General features: G+C 29.5%; 1 protein-coding gene across 1 annotated transcript; it reads right to left on the bottom strand.

The window, feature by feature from the left end:
- Positions 1-1,803: 1,803 nt before the first annotated feature.
- On the bottom strand, positions 1,804-15,717 carry LOC130820296 (MADS-box protein CMB2-like). The gene is made up of 7 exons (XM_057685618.1): positions 15,583-15,717; positions 13,497-13,713; positions 13,012-13,078; positions 9,098-9,159; positions 4,078-4,177; positions 3,562-3,648; positions 1,804-2,368 (listed from the first exon to the last, which is right to left on the bottom strand). Exons 2-7 carry the CDS (start codon positions 13,703-13,705, stop codon positions 2,165-2,167), a joined length of 729 nt encoding a protein of 242 aa, XP_057541601.1. The 5' UTR covers positions 13,706-13,713; positions 15,583-15,717; the 3' UTR covers positions 1,804-2,164.
- Positions 15,718-18,223: the final 2,506 nt, after the last annotated feature.

The raw sequence follows: 18,223 nt of genomic DNA, 5'->3' as shown, positions 1-18,223 counted from the left end.
TGTAACATTAAAAGTATATATATTATTTACTTAGTTTCTTTAATCTATGATTGATTTTTAATCTATAAGTTAAAATATAGTTAAGTTCGATCTTGTTTGATTCGTCTCGATGTAAAGATTATTAATATCAAGTTTTTATAATTTTTTATTATATATATATAATTAGAAATATTAAGAATGAAATTAATGTATTAAAGTGCGTGAAAAATCTCTATATTACGACTAAAACAAAACGGACAAAGTAGTGCATAAAGAAAAACATTCCTACCGATTCCAATTGTTGCTAGTTGCTTTTGTTACCAAGAAACGAAGCACAAAACTTGGATATGCGTGCATGATTACTGTAATCACATATATATAATAAAATAATCCAACTTAAATATGTCAAAATGTGATTCTTGATTAAAGTATGTTGATCATGTGATTCTTCACACTTTAATCCACAAATTAATTATAATTGAATAGTGAGGCTTTTGATTAAAGTTTGTCTTGTTAACATTGTCTCATATACTTAGAACTTAACCATTTCATTAAGAGGAAGGCTAAATTTAAATCAAATTTCTATATTTAAAATTGTACAATAAGATAATATAATATTGCTAGAGGTTTGCCAAAATAATAGGGTAGCTACTAGCTGGTAAGTCTTGCTAAAAATTAGTATACATAAACTTCTTTAATACTTCTATGAGAACAAAATTGGATTTTACAAAGCATACACTTGTACTACTTTCTATTCTGGATGAGTATTTTATTTAACTTTTAATATTAGTCATTAAATGGAATATATTAAATAGAATATGTTACCTTGTAGTGCACGGATGTGTTAGTTTGTTAATTTTATTGAATATTTCAATTTTATTATCTAAAACACAAATTCTTGTGAGCGATGGTCTTATTTAGAGAGCATCTCTAATTACGTCGGCCCATTAAGAAAAATATAGAGTAAGTTACTTGATGAAACTTAAGATATTGTAAGTATTGCACGCTTACTCGGTGGGCATAAAAAATATTATAAGTAAGCATTTAAGATATAGTAAGTAAGCATTAAGAATGATGTAAGTAGACATTAAGAATACTATAAGTAGGCATTTAAAGATTATATAAGCACTTCACACTTACTCGATGGACATTAAGAAAATCAGTTTCAAACACTATATCAAACTTCCTTAACTTCTATGAAATGAACATTCAGTATAACCACATACAAACACTTTATTCGTCTTATGCTCCAAATACAATTTTTTTTATTTTTATTATCACCGTAAAATTATTGAAATAATTTGAAAGGAAAACACATCTATCTTCCCACTCCATACTTTGCCCTCCCTCCTCTTCTCTTCTTTCTTTTTGTTAGAGCAAGTCTCAATTAAATATGTAATTAATAAATTACATATAAAAATTTTCAACATCAAAGTAATACCGGAATATAAAACCCCGCTTAGACGATTTATCGATGCATGAGAATTCTTAATTACTCACAATTAGATTTTAAAGAGATTTGGAAATGTCCGAAATATTTTTTTTACAACAATGTCCAAGGCTTATGATCAACCATGTAAACACAAATAATCTATTATACACACATTTTATAACACTGATCTTATATGCTAATTACAAGTAAATTGACCAAGTGTTATTTATAGCTTTGACAATGTCCTTGTATGCCATGGAACCAACTCAACCAAAAGTTTAAACCGATGATTAAAGCCCAAGAAATGTTATATTAATATACTCTCTAACACAACCCCTTATATGAGATCCCTTTGACTATAAGTATGGATGCAGCACACACCCTTCTCATAACTAGCGCTAAATATTCCACTTTAAATGAGAGATGTTTGAGAATCAAACTCGAGACCTCTTGTCACACTGGCTTCTAATACCATATAAGGTTAAGCTGATAGTCGAGACCCCAAGATATATTATATGCTCTAACATTGTGCAACTTATAAGTTATAACTTAAAACCATACAAAAGGCTACGCGATTTCATACATATTACATCAGTTCAAATCAAATTTATTTGGTTCCACAAGCTACGACATTTCATACTGTATCAGTACAATTTTAAACATGTTTGGAACAGCAAGATACATCATAATTGGTTTGATATACGACACAGATAGTTTTAATATCAGAGCATAACATAAAGGTAAGGCCTACACTCAAGCAAGGCGCAAATCATGGAGATTACGATAGCCTAAGCTATCTCCATGCTGCTGAAGATTATACTGAAATGGATGATGGTTGCTCATTGACAAAAAGTCGGCTGCTACTCCTGTGTTTGCATATGCAGCTGCATCTTCGTATTCACCTCCATTATCATTACTGTCTGCTAAACCAAATTCTTGTGCCCTGAATCTTGTTTCCTTTCATTCAGAACCCAAAAGAAAATCAAAAAGACATATCAGTTTAACAAACAACATAATGAGTCCAGTCATTGGCTCATGTGCGGTTAATAATGTTCTTTGGTGGCTATGTACGAGGACATGCTCGGACGAGCATGGTAGGAACTCGCCTAGCAAGCTAGCACAACGACCGAATCAAGAGAGGTTCCGAGTATGTTCAACATGTTCGATCGCATAGGGTCAAAAAATTGGAAATGCTTTAATATTATACTCCCTCCTTTCCACTCAAAATGTCTCATTTACTTTTTGCACACTATTCAATGTACTTATTCAATGTTTTTATACATAACAAAATGTTATCAAAAGTAAATATTAATAATCTTCGCATTGAGATGAATCAAACAAAATCTCATTTGACTATATTTTAATCTATAAATTAAGAATAAAATACAAATAAAGAGTGCTAAATGAATAGAGTCAAAAAAGTAAATGTCCCATTTTGTGTGGAATGGAGGGAGTATTTTGTAGTATATATTGAGTATCTAAAGATACAAATTATTAGAAAAATAACGTAATTTTTGAAATTGCACAGGACCTTCGAAGAATTTTCTAATTTTTGCTCCGCCCTTGGACCAAATATTAATAAGTGCACTAGTTCGTAACGTTAGTTGTTTTTGTTCGTTGTTACTAGCTATGTAAGTTAGCTGTTATTTAACATGTGTGGTTGGCAAGCTATGTTACTCGGGCTTTTCATTTTGCTTCATGTACCTATGTCCGATCCTTGATGCTCGGACATTGGTATCCCACTTAGACACTTCATTTTAGGCGTAAAATTGAATATTTAGATGTATCTGACTCTTAGACTCATACCAGTAATCGACATAACTACCCGAATACAAGTAACATACATTAGTGGTTAATTAAAGAAAAGCCAAGTCAATAAGCTGAAGTCAGTAATAAAAAAAATTGTTCAAATTAATATTTACGATAACTAGTTTGTAAGTTGAATTTAAAGAAGTTTACCACACTTTTTTTATCGTTTAACCGACCTACAAACCGAAGTCAACCAACAAGTTTATCAATAAGTTAATTAGCAAACAAGGAGAAAATCTAATTGTTAATAATAAAGTTTCTTGGCTAATTCAAATTGAAAATATTGAGCTAGTGCGCAAAATTCATAAATAAATAAATAAAAAGTGAAAGATTATGCTCACAAGTTCTAGCATGAGATGTCTTTTCATTTGCTCCAGGCCCCTAACCTTCTTTTGCAAATTATGAGTCCGTTTTGTTATGACATGTTCCTACATATGTGAAGTTTATTAGCTGATGCTCACCAATTATAATCGATAATATAAATATATAACATATATTGAAATTTTAAACTTTAATCATTAATTTAATGTTTTAGTGAACATATATTAAGAAGCCAACTTAATTAATAGCTGACAGTTGAAGCTACATAATATCATCGAAGTATTATACTCTCTCCGTCCTCTTTGATTTGCATTAAAGAGAAAGATGAGTATTTTTTTAAAAAGTAGTGATAAATGAAGAGACTACATGAATTGTGTTGATGAAATTAAAAGAGTGTTAAAATATATAGATGAGATTAAAAGAAAGTGATGGGTCATTATCCAAAAATAAAAATAATGCAAATACAATTAAAAGGAGAGAGTTTAGTCTATTGAAAAACCAAATAAATAACAAATCTGAAACAAAATAAAAGAAACCTTTCGATTACGAATCTCGACCAAGGCTTGTTCCATCTCACATTCAAGATTGTACAACTCTGTCAAATCGAGCTCTTCGTGATTTCCCCCAATCCTTTGACTATAAAACAATCCAAAGTTTAAACTGGTGAGACTTTTCATGCCTCATTAAGGTACAACTGAAATGAAAGTTATAAGAGGTTATCTTATTGAAAAACTAGATGAGAATAATAAGTAAAGATGAACATAAGTGTTTATAAGGTATCTTGGATTTCTCTCCATCAAATGTTGCTTTATTTAAATTGGATTCAACGATACAATCTAAATAAACCTCCCCTATCTTGATAACAATCCCCTCAAGATCACAAATACTAATTCAATGAAAACACTCTTAAGTTTCGACAAAGAATAAGCCCTCTCACAATGTGTGTTTGTGGTGTACTTGTTCAATGAGTGATGTATAGGCAAAGAGTACAATATTCTAGAAGTACATCATAACTTCACCATTAAACCACTCAATTAACACCCACAATTAAGTATAGCAATAAACAACAATAAACAACAAAGTAATGCACCTCTCCAGTGCCATACACGCACAAAAACTGTCCAGAATTGTATCCGAGGCTATGTGCTTGATAAGTGCAATTATTTGCACTTATTTATATAATTTTATACTCATTAATGATGGTCATTGTTAGTAATTTCGTGCTTATTTTAAAGATTTATGCTACTTTACTCGTTTTGGTTATTCATGTTGATTTTCAGTGGTTTTGATTGTTTTAAGTATAATTCTCATGGTTTTAATGATGATGGAGTTTACTAAGGAGATTTTAGCTTATATGAAGATGTTCAACAAAGAAAATGAGCAAAAGAGTGAGAATGTTTATAATGCAAAAGTTTTGAGGAGAAATTTGATATATGTCTACTCTTTTGGTCATAACTTTTGATAGGAAGATCTCATTAATGCAAGGTTTGAGATATTGGAAATTCGATAGGAAGCTTTATTATATGTTCAATTCCAACAACCGAACAAGAAATGACGACCGTTTGAAGTTTGCTGAAATTGTCAGCCAAAAACGCCGACTCAGCTTCCTTGTCCTGGATGTGAACGTCAACTAGGCTTTTTCTTCTGGATTTCGGGCAGCGTTTTTTTAGTCACTTTAATTGTTTAGTATTTTATTTTATCTTTATTTTAATTAATTTTTTATGGTTTATTTAGTGGTTAATGAGGGGCATTTAAGTTAAGCCTCCTTTAGGGAGCATAAGGGAGGGAGAACATTGAAAACCTTTTCTTCTTCCTCCTTCTTCCCTCACCTTTCTCCATTGAAGACCATTTTTATTATTTGTAAGCTTTTAATTTCTTGTCTTTAATTTACTTTCTTATTGTTAGTTAATCTTTCTTTATCAAATTTGTACTAGTCTAATATTTCCTTGTCAAACTTTAATTGTTTTTCCTAGAAATTGTCATTTATTAAAAGTAGTATTGTTCTTCATATTTTTGTCTCTTGAATCTTTAATTGTGTGTTTCATAGTTTAATTATTGTTTTTCCTTGCAAATTTCATTATTATCATCTTATTAAGGACACTCCCAGTATCCCGCAAGGTAGGGTCCGGGTGGGGGGTTTTTATTTTTCCTGAAAGATGCGAACAAATCATACTCGTTCCCTTAAGGAGGGAGTAAAGAGAGATGCGCGCAGTTAGTAGGGGTCGAACCCCAAACCTTCTGCTCCACATGCAGATACTCTATCCATTGAGCCACAACATCATGCTTAATTTCATTTTAGGGTTTGTGTTCATTGTTTCCACCATAAATAGTAAGTAGATTTATTTTCTACGGTTAGGGTTTGAACCTATAATTCAAGTATGATTTGATTATTGAATGTGTCTATGATATTAGGATTAAAGTGATTGAATTGTGCCAATAACTCTAAATTAATTATGCTTTGTTGAACTAGCGTGTGAGATTAAGATCAACTTTGCTTTAGGATAAATTTTAATAAATTCTTATTAATTCGTTTAATAACACTAGTGTGTGAGAATTGAATTAATAGGGTCTAAATCTTATAGTTAATCAACAGAGCGAGAGTTTGAGATTAACAAGATCATATTTAATCACACAATTAATCCGAAATTTCATACACACTAATAAGATTTTGATCATATAAGAATTTAGGGGATTCCCGACATCTTAGATCTTTTCATCATATAGTTTAAACCCACATTTCTTATTGCATCAAGAGTTTGATTATGTTTATTTCAGAATGGAAGAAGTATGTGACTTTGATTTTTCTAAGTAAACTTAATTTTGTACAAGTAAAATTTATAAGACTTTTCACAATTAGTGTCTTTAATTAGTACTTTCAAATCAATTTTTGTCAAACATACCTTTACAATATAGGTATCCCTCCCTAAATGGTATCCATTTTTCAGGGTTGTCCCATTCATTTTTAGGCCCCAAAGTGAAAAAAACAAGGGCCCCTAATAATTTAAGGCGCAATGAATATTATAATACATATTTGTTTTGTATTGTTGATATTCAAACTACTCTATCAAGAAAAGCACTAATAACTCATATTACTTAAAAAAAAGCAGCAGTAACTCATACACCCTCCAATTCACTACTAATATCTCATTTGCTTTATGCACTCTCTCCAATGCACTTATTCTATACTTAATATCTCTAATTGTGAATGATTAAAAATTATGAAAAATTGATATAAATAATCCTTGCATTGAGACGAATCGAATGAGATCCCACTTGACTATGTTTTAACATATAGATTAATAATAAAATACAAATTAAGAGTAAGAGATGAATAGTGTCCAAAAAGCAAATGGGACATTAGTAGTACATTGGAGGGAGTATTACTTAGCAAGAAATATAAATATATCTAAATTTAGTTCAAGTTAATATCAATCTTGTACATAAAAAAAATAATTTTAGAGCCCTTAAAGATTTGAGGTCTTAGGCGACAACCAGCTTTGCCCTTTGCCAATGGACGGGTATGCCATTTTTCATAGCCCAAACAAGAAGTTAAAAAATGGTACGCCTGTCTTTGGTGCATGAATATGCTCATTTTAAGGCTGATAAAAGGTGTTTTCTTTTCAATTTTGATCAATTAAGAGATATGCATTATAGCTAATTTTGCAAGTATAATCAAAAAATACCAAGAAAGATCATGATAGAAATTTGGGGCATGCTATTTAACTTTTACACTCAAATTTTATGAGCTCATGTCTCGAAACTGTGGTTATTAGATCTGATCCTGATCTTTGATTCTACAATCTTACGATTTAAAAATAGGCGATTGATTTTGATAGTAGGTAGGATCTTAATGTTAGTAGAATCGTGTGATTCTACTTAGTTCAAGAATTTGGGTTGAAGAATCACAACATGATTTTACGATCCTAAGATCCAACGATCTGATCCTACAAGGGTAATTTAAGTCATAAAATATTTTCATATAATCCAGATTTCGTTTAATCATTAATATATTTATTTAAAATAATTATATTAATACCACTATAAAATTAAGTTTTTCTTGATTCGTAGTTTATAAATGATTATTAAATGTAATCTTTTTCAAAACTTAAATAACGAATTTAATAAGTTTTTATTTACACCTTAAATTTTTTAAAAAAACATATATAATTAATAATTAGAAATTCAAAGCACATTAATGCATATTTATAGGATTACATGACTCTACGATCTGTTTCTACCGATTTCAATCCTACCCCTTCATAATCCTAGGTAGAATCTCGTATCTAACAATCTTAGTCGGTACTCTCTCGATCAACAATGGTAAAGCTCATGCTTTCTTGGCTAGAGAACTCCTTTCATTTAATTGGATTCTTCACACTGTATAATTGAGTGAGCTTGCTCCTATTTATTATGTCCCATGCGGCCATGCTTATATTCCAAGTATTAAATTTGTTTACTTCCTCAATGACTACAATGCCATCATGTACAAGAGTCTTGCTCCACCGACATCTTCACTCAAATCAATTGTTTAATTGATGAAATTCATTTATAATCGAATATTAAATTCTCCTCCAAGTTTTTTTTTTAAATAAGTTTCTAGCTAGATGTTACTGAAACAAATCAATGTTTATAGGTTATATTACGTTTGGATGGTTTATTTCACATTGACAAATTTAGAGATAATATGCACACTTTATAAGTTATTGGAGTCCTTCTTTCCATTGCCATATGGTTTTGGGATGGTATATATCTCCTTGGCTTATGAAGTGTGTGCATCTCGTGTTTTCCAGTTAATATATTGGCATTCACAATAAGTCCAACCTAATATAACATGGTATCAGAGTCGACGGTTCGATCAAAAAATTCAAAAATGATAGGTACGAAAAAATAGCATTCCTACCCTAATTGATGACTCCCACATGCGAACTTGACAGGGGTTCGCATGTGAGGGGGTGTTGGGATAGTTTATCCCACATCGACAAATTAAAAATGGTGTGTACACTTTATAAATTATTAGAGCCCTTCGTCCTATTACCCTATGGTTATGGGATGATATATATCTCCTTGGCTTATCAAGTGTGTGCATCTCGTGTTTCCCCGTTAATATGCTGGCATTCATAATAAGTCCAACCTAATTTAAAATGTTATTACTATAAGGGGTTGTTTGGTATAAACATAAAAATGTAATGGAAAGGGAAATGATAAAAAAGAGTAAGGGTAAAGGTAAGTTGTTTGGTATAACAATATAAAGGAAACAAAATAAGAGTATCCATTACCCTTAAGAAAGGGATTGAGTTACCCTAATATTATACCAAACAAAACATGTGAAATAATAGTAATTGAATCTCTTACTTGACATTAAAATGTTCATACCAAACACCCCTAAAAATAATCACCTTAAAGCAGGTTGATCATTGTAAAGTTATATCATAAGTGGTTATTTTAAGACTATAAATATATATTAAATCAGCTCAATAAAAATAATCTTACTGTTAAACGGTCACATTTGAGAGTTTGTGCACAACAATGTATGGATATATGTAAAAAATTTCATACCTAATATCTCTTCTCAGCATACTGTTAACCTCTATTAGTTTTCTCTCCTCCTCTTGCATTTGCTGCATCAACAACCATAACCATAATTGCATGAACATTTTGCTTTAGATGCCCATAATTTAAAAGCTGAGAAGATAATTCATGCCATTGCAATTTACATTAATCTAATTAACCTTCTAGAATGACAAGCTGAAATTTGATATACCATTATTTTGGAAATACTTTACATATGAGGAAGATCCCAAATTATTTAAATAGTGGATATAGACGTGTTTATAGTGCTTGATGGGTAACCCTTCTAAACCCTAATATTTGTACTAATTGAGAGATTAAATATACAAAGTTTTCCACCTTTTAAAATCTTAAAACGAAATATTCTCCAAATGTTTCGATTTTCAAAGTACAAACATAACTACTACATTTTAAATTACATAAATTGGCAAAATTCCAAATCAAATAAAGTAATACAAATAACAGTTTTACAAAATTAAAAAAAATTGAAAGGGCCTTAAATAAAATTTGGGTCTCAAAAGTGTGACCCGAACACGGACTTAAACGCTAAGCTCATAAACCCATATTTGACCGGCCTTGACCATTAGGGACCAAAAATAAGTGAATTTAAACCCTTAAATTAGGATCGGATTGGGTTTGAACCTTTAGGGTCTAAGACCTATGTCCATCCCTAATCATGAGTCCGGGATCCTATTTGACACGGACTAGCCCCTCCCCTTTATTTCTATTTTCTTTTTTGTTATATATCGAAATTTTTTTGCTATTAAATTGTTTTATTTTGTTTGGTTTCCATTATTTTGGAATGAAATCTGTTTGTTGCTTCGATTATTTTGTTCTATTATTTTTTTTTATTATTTTGGTATTAGGTTGTTCTACCCTTATTCCATTATTTTGCTCTACCCTGATTCAATTTTGTTTTTATTATTTTGGTATTGATTAACTGTATTATTTAATCTGTGCGATACCCTAATTTGTTTTAGTTGGTCGATTATGTTGTTGACAAATATTAATTTGTTTTATTGTTATTAAGACAGACACGACAGTTTTGTGTATGGGTCAAAAAATTTCAAATACCTAGGGTTCCAATTCTAATCTAGATCAATTTAAAATGAATGTAATTAGGTTTGGATCTGGTAGGACCCGCTCCATAACCATCTCTAGTTGAAAATGTGGAATTCTTATCTAGGCTAGCAATATAATAAGAAAGAGTATACTTCCTCCGTTACACTATGTTTGTTACATTTGACTTTTTACGCAATCCAATGTATTATTTTAATTATCTATATATTGAATTATACACATAAAAATTATAAAAACTTAATATATGAAAGCATGCGACTGGACGATTCCAACAAGATCCCACTTGACTATGTTTTTTCTTACATGCTAGCTGCAATATAATAAAATAAGCTTGAACGATGAATAATATCTAAAATCCATATGTAGCGACTATTTCAGAACCGAAATATGAGCTAAGGTAAGGGGACAATATTTTGACTGAATTGACTCGGTATGACTGACAAGGCAGCCAAAAAGGAGATTTTGACTATAGCAAGATTAGAAGGAATACCAAAAAGAGAATAGCTTATATCTATGTTGCTTTTAGTGGCCTGAGCTACTGGATATGACCATGCAGGACGCAAAGAATTATTCCATTGCTAACCAATTTTTTATTTAGCTTGGACGCACCAATTATTTTCAAAGGTCTTATACTCCTTTCGTTGCAAAATACTTACATCTAACACATTTTTATAAAATTTAATGCGTTTGTCGGATTATATATATATTTAGAGTTATACATATCTAAAAATTATAAAAATTTAATATTACGAAAATATGCGACGAGACGCATAAAACAAATACTCACATGACTATATTTTTTTCTCGTATAATAGTCGATAAATATAAAATACCATAAAATAATAAATAATGCAATAGTTAATTTGATGCAAGTAATATGGAACTGAGAGAGTATTAATGATCAGAAAAACCTCTATTTTTCACAAGTCGACACAAATGGAAAGAATAATTTTCTCATTGTGATGAACAGGGTTGAATATATAGTTTAATTATGATCCACTAGGGCTAGTTTACTGACTTGCAAGTCAAGTTGTTTGTTACCTTTGACCGTAGGATTAAAGGGGTCTTTATTTTTAGAAAGTCTTGGAAGCAACTGTGTTGAGATCAATAGCTCAATTAGTTTAATTATAATTTTTTAACATGTAATTATTAATTTATCTATTTAAGGTCATAATGATACCTTTAACTTATCATTTGATTGATCACTTTGTATAATATTGATCATTTAAGGGTTTAAATTTGATCATTTTAACATCGAAATTGAACACTTTAAAATAATTGATTTATTAAAGGTTCTAAACTTGTAACTAGAAATTGATCACTTTAATATCAAAATTAACCATTTTTAGTCAAAATTGAAATTTTCATTGATTTCTTTTAAAAGTTATAACTGATCATTTATTTTCACTTTATATATAAGTGTTCACTATAAAGTTTAAATTGATCACTTTAACGTCGAATTTAAAGATTTTAACTAATTCATCCTATTAACTACATAAATTTGTAAGAAGAAATTGATCACTTTAATGTCAAATTTGAAATTATGAATCTATTTAAGGTTTACTTTAAATTTGAAATTAACCATTTTAATGTCCGAATTGATATCTTTAAAGTCAAATTAAATTTGTATTTCTTAATTTTTGGGTTTTGGGTTGTTTTTATTTTTTTAATTTTGGCTTTGAGTCGAATTTTTGGCTTTATTTTATTAGGAGGATTGTGATAAATGTTAAAAGAGCTTGTATTCGACAAGATCAGGAAAAAAGGATATTTGACTGCATACAAATCGAAAGATTTCATCTTAAAACCAATTAGTTATAGGAATTGTACATTAATTTTATGTTAGTAAATCACCCTCTCCAATTTTTCAATATTGAATAACAAGTGGATTGTTTTAATTGGGCGGAAACATGTGAGCCAATTTTTTAATTGGCGAAAACATTATTTTTTTTGAACCCCCGCGATATTTTTTTATAGAAGATTGAGAATTTTTGTTTTTAGTTGATGGAAAATTATCAGCTCTGATTCTATGATAAATTTATGCTCATATAAAAGTTTCACATAAGAGAAGAATTGACCGCATAAAAACCCAATGAGCTCTCATCTTAAAACCAATTTGTAATTGAAAAAATTATCTATCAAGTTTATATGTTAATCAATATTTCTGTAATTTTTCGATATAGGATCAAATATAAATTATTTTTTTCTAAATGATTGCGGTTATTTGTGTTGATGAAGTATATTTTTTAGTTTACCCAAAAAAACATACAAATTTCCATACAAGTTAGTCATTCCTTTATAATACAAATATAGTCTGAAATAAAGTCACTAATCTATTTTAAGTCAACTAACATATTTACCACATTCATAGTTGATAGAAAGTTTAAGGAAACAAATTGAATATTCAAGTTGAAATTTATGAGTTTTATCACTAATTCTTTTGTGACATTGGATTTAGTGGCGTTAATAAATGTCACTAATTCATATTTTTAATATAATATTATTGGTTTTATTTAAAGTTTCACCATAAAGTGATTTAGCGACACTTTATTTGGTCTTTAGTGGCCTATGTAATTATTACTATAGTCAATAGTGGCATTTGTGGCAAATGTCAATAAATTTTATGTCGCAAAAAGCTTTAGTGTGATTTTTTTAATATGCTGCTAAAGGGTCTAATAAATGTCACCAAATTCTCTATATATACTATTAACAATTTAAAATAGCGACATTAAAAATATGTCGCTAAATATATCTCATTAAAAGCTTGCAGTGATTTTATGATTAACAATTAACACCCCTAAAAATAAGATAAATTAGGAGCAAACCTGATTTTGCTTATGCCACACATCAATACCCTCAGCCCGCTGGTACTCATCATACATCTCCTTGAGCCTTCATTTCCAACAATCCCAAAAAATAATTAAAATTAGATAAAAACAATAATTAACACTAAAAACTCTACAAAACAAAACAAAAGATGGTGTTTGAATCGTTTAATCGCATACTTTTATAACTTTTATAATTTTTAGGTGTATAGTTCAATATATAAATGATCGTAAAAATGCAGGGGTGTATTTAGACCTGGGCTGGCATGGGCCATGATCCAGGTCATGAAAAATAAAGTTGTATGTTAAAGTGATGTTCAGTGTTCGAACCAGACGACGTTTTATGTGCTTTGTTTCCAGCTAATTACATCATGCCAATGAGAGGTCATATAATATTAGCCTAGGTAATAAATTTTTTCTGAATTTGCCCTTGGTAAAGATGACACAATGAGTTATATAAAAAGTCAAATATAGCAATTACTTACGAAACTCCAGGAGTGGTGTAGTCATAGACTCTCTTAGTGCTTGAGTTAGAGATGATAATAATGGAAACTTTGGCATCACACAACACACTAAGTTCTTGAGCTTTCTTGATTATTCCATTTCTTCTCTTAGAGAAAGTAACTTGTCTACTCGTTGTATTTTCAATTCTCTTTATCTCTATCTTCCCTCTTCCCATTTTTGCCTCTGACATTAAACTTTCTGCAAATACACAAGGGTTTATCAATGGAATTGTAGCATTGTCTCACAAATGTAGCTAGGTTTCTATATTTAATTTGCAGATTGTGTATGATTTAACTAAAGTGGTGCTGAAAAAATGAAGAACAAAAAAGTGAAAGATTTTGCTAATTATGGAAATGCTATTGGAACAAATTAAAGTTTGTAATTGATGGTAACTATATTTATTTACTTAATGTTCTATTGTACAGTTTAGAAAAAATAAATTTAAATAATTTTCTTTTTCAGATACATTAAAGATAAAATATAAAGAAAATTATTCTGAATAATTCAACATATTGTTCATTCTTTGCTAATAATTCCACATTTTGAAAATTTTAAAATAATCTAACCTCTGTATACATTTTATTGTAAATAGACCTTTGTTACAAATTATAAGAATTCTACTAAATTAAAGATATCAACTTTTTTTTTCTCTCTAGAATTTTGGGGGTTAAATATAGTGTTACTCCATGGAAGAAAGCTTATAAAGAAAGAGGATGACCTATTAAATGTTATGGCGAGGCCTAGAAGTAACTTGGAATAGTTGGTCTGTTTTTTCGAGTGTCCATTCACAATAAAATAAAGACAAATGTTAAATTATTTAAAATTTTCCAAAAAATGAGATTATTTATAGGTAATGGGCAATGTGTTGACTATTCAGGATAGTTTTGTTCTTAAATATATGAATATAGTTTCTTATTATGTTTCTCTTAATATAAAGTTTATTAATATACACTTTTATAATTTTTAATTGAAACATATCTACAGATATTAAAGTTAAAAATTTGCATTGAAAACTGTAAAAAATAAACAAAAAACGAATGGAGTATGTAGGGTGTTTGGAAAAAAAACTAATTAGACAATTTTAGCACAAATAGAGTATTGAGTATTCAAATCTTCTAATGATACGCCGTGTACGTTAAATTTGTTGGTTGAAACAGCTTATTATTACAAATAAGCTAGTTTTGAACAAGTTTTTCATAGTACCACTTTGAAAATAAGATGGTCAAACTAGTTTATCAAATAAGTTAATCAAATCAATCACTCCAATCAGCTAACAATTATCATGCATTTGCAAACACCTCTATGATTTTAATCATGATAATATATATTGCTTCTATGAAAAGAGTTCCGCGAGAATTAGAAGACCACGTACCAAACACTTTAGAAAGGTTGTAGCCAGTAAAACCCTTCTCAAATTTATCCATATCCTTTTTCTAAGCTAATTGACTAAAACTAATATTAAAAGGAATTAATTTAAAAACCTTTTTACTTAAATTTAGTAGATCTAACAAATTAAAAAGGAAAGAGAGATTTTATTTTAAGTTATTAAAAAAAACAGCAAAATTAATGGAGTTTTACAAGAAATGGATAGAGTTCGAACGTTGAAAATGCCTAAAATTAATATCAAACAAATAACCATTTGACCATAGAGAAAACACAAGTTAATTTATTAATTTTAGGCAATTAATATTATTTAATTTATGCACAGAAAACCAGATGAGCTTCATTTATATCCATAAAGTATTATTTTTACAAAATCAAAAACACAAGTCGTCATAACCCTCCTTGTAAATAAATTCTAAGCTCTCAATTCGCAACAAAAATCCATCGGGCAAATTTCCTTTTTTAAAAAATAAAAATTAATTTAAAGCAACAAGCTTTTCATGGTTTATTCAACCCTTGTTTAGGTTTTTCCATGTATTATGGACGCTTAAAATCTCATCAATAAGATAAATTAATGAAATTATCATCAATATTCAACCTAAAAGTATTAAATACTTAAACAAAATCAAAGAATTAAAGTTTGATCGGAATAAAACCAAATAATAATTAAATTAAAAAGCAAACCTGAGATTAATTGAAGGTGGCGTGTGACTGAAAGAGAAGAATTTGAGGAGTTTAAGACTTGGGGTTTGTGAATAAGATAAGGGATCGAATTGAAGCAGGAAGAAAATGCAAATATTTAAGGAGTTAGCTTGGGTTTTTATTGGGTAATAAATAAATTTGAGTAAAATATGCAAAACAAAATTACCAAATTTAGAAAAGGTGGATAAGAAAGTCGTCTTTAGATGTTAACTATATTTGTAATTTGTAAATTATACTTTCTCATGGTCATTGCTATTGATAATTGCATGTCGGAGGGAGAAATGTCATCATTAGTAGCAATTTTAAAGTAACAAAAGAGTAATAGTAGTATTCTGCTATTTGAGATTGCAACTGATAGTAGCATGTCGTGAGGATTGCTGGTGTTAGTAGCATGTTGAGATGAGAAATGTCTCTATCAATAGCAATTTCAAAGAGACAAAAGTGTACACTACAAAAACAAAACAAAGTTTAGCAACAAAAAAAAAACTTTTGTCTTTAAGTCTGGCGACAAACTAAGCGACAAAAAGGAATTTTTCGTCGCCAAAATTGTTGTTCAAAATTTTTAAACGGTTTATTTTTTAGTAATTGGGCGGGATAAGTTTGATTAAACAGTAAAAACTTTTTTGCGACAAACTCGTTGTCGTCATTTTATCTCTCTTAATTTTGGTGACAAACTATATGACAAAACATTTTGTCACCAAAACTTATTCATTTTCTTTATAAGCTAAGTGCTCCATTTGTGTCATATGTCTCTCCATATTCTCCAATCATTCTTCTCTGATACATTTTTTCTCCTTCCCTAAACTCCCATAAATTTATCTACAAGAAGCTTAATCACTTCATTAATGGAAGCTACTACCTTTCGTTCTCCTTCCTTCGAAAAGAACACTTATCTTCTCTCTAAGTTCAAACCTTTTAAAAAATCTTTCTAATATTGAATTTTGAATGCTTCAATCAAGGTCGTTGTTCTTTGATTTTGAGTTGTTGTTTTTCGTTTTTTTTTCTTCGATTTAGTGTTGTTGTTCTTCGATTTTGTTCTTCATTGTTTTCAAGTTTTTGTTCTTCATTTAATTTTTCATTTTTAAATTGTTGGGTTTTTGTTTTTGTTGTTCATGTTTTTGTTCTTTAATTTGGATTTTTGTTCTTCATTTTTTTCATGTTTTTTGTTTCTCATTTTTTTTTTCAGATTTTTTATGTTGGGTCTTTATTTTCTTCTTTGTTTATGTTCTTCATTTATTTTTTAATTCTGGGTTTTTTTGTTCTTTTATATTATTGGACCATTTATGAATTTTTAGAATTTTATCTATTTTTCAGAATTTGAAAAGGATAATTAACTTTTTTAGGGAATCATTAATTTAATAAAGAACCATTAACAATTTACTAATTATTTTTTAGTTAAAATTTAATTTACTTATTAAATTTCATTTAATTCAGTTTTGTTGTGTAAATATTACTTTAATAATGTATATTTGTTAAAAAAATTGAATATTTGTTTTTATTGTTAAATAATAATAGTAATTACTATTATTATTTAATAATAATGATAGTTATTCAATTTTTTTTATGACCTGTATTTAATGTTAGCGATAAATTAGGTGACAAGTTTTTTTTTTAGCGACAAAGATTCAGACGACAAAGCTATTTGTCGCCTAATTCCTTTTGGGACAAAATAAGCGACAAAAACACATTGTCGCATGTTGCTTTTCAATTTGCTGTGGTAATATTCCCTCCAATTCTTTTTAGTTGCCCCATTTCCTTATTTGGGTAATTCACATCTATTGTTTCATTTCTATTTTAAGACCTACATTTATAGGTGCTCCCCTTATTTTCTTAATTTTAAAAACACCCAATATTGCCCATGGGTCTATTATTTTAGGAAGTCCCCTCCAGTTCTTGATATTAAAAATACCAAATATTGTACATGAGTCTACTATTTTAGGTGGTCCTCTTATTTTCCTCATATTTGTGCCCAAACCAAATAGGACAACTAAATTGAATTGGAGGGAGTAGTAGTTTTCAGCCATTTGAAAATTGAGATTGCTACTGATCATAGCATGTCAATTTCAAAGAAACAGAAGAGTAATAGTAGCTTTTAGCCATTTGAGATTCCAACTGATAGTAGCATATTGTGAAGATTGCTAGTGATAGTGCTACAGTAGCATGTCACGAGAAAAATATCACTATCAGTAGAGGTGTTCATTCGGTTGACCGGGTCGGTTTCGGACGGGTGTCATTCGGTTTGGTTGTATTTCGGATCGGTTATTTTTCAACTGTGCGTTACAACGGGTCACACTCGGGTCGAGTCGGTTAGTCACGGTTCGGTTGGAGATCGGTTATTCAAGCTATCGTGTTAGCATCGGTTTGGTGTCGGTTGAAGTTCGTGTCGAGTGTCAATCGGTCTTGGGTTGTCATCGGTTACTAAATGGTTCGGTTTTGTTGGGTACAGATCAGGTTCGGGTTTTTATTTTAAAAAAAAGAAATCGGCTACGTATTACTAATTACTATCGATCGAATCAATATCAGATTAAGTTGTTAGTCATTTTTTAATTGATGACAAGATTCCCTTTACTTAAAGCAAAATAGTTAAAATGCAAATCAATTAGTAATTATTATTACTTTGTTA

Source organism: Amaranthus tricolor, chromosome 8, assembly GCF_026212465.1.
Source record: "Amaranthus tricolor cultivar Red isolate AtriRed21 chromosome 8, ASM2621246v1, whole genome shotgun sequence".
Lineage (NCBI taxonomy): Eukaryota > Viridiplantae > Streptophyta > Magnoliopsida > Caryophyllales > Amaranthaceae > Amaranthus > Amaranthus tricolor.
This window is presented reverse-complemented; position numbering and strand designations above follow the sequence as displayed.

What these genes read in the sequence shown, in the direction of transcription:
- LOC130820296 (XM_057685618.1), bottom strand. Translation starts at nt 13,705, where the DNA reads ATGTCAGAGGCAAAAATGGGAAGAGGGAAGATAGAGATAAAGAGAATT. An exon ending in TACACCACTCCTGGAGTTTC is followed by an intron (nt 13,079 to 13,496) that starts GTAAGTAATTGC and finishes TTGGAAATGAAG; the next exon opens with GCTCAAGGAGATGTATGATG. An exon ending in ATGCTGAGAAGAGATATTAG is followed by an intron (nt 4,178 to 9,097) that starts GTATGAAATTTT and finishes ATTGTTTTATAG; the next exon opens with TCAAAGGATTGGGGGAAATC.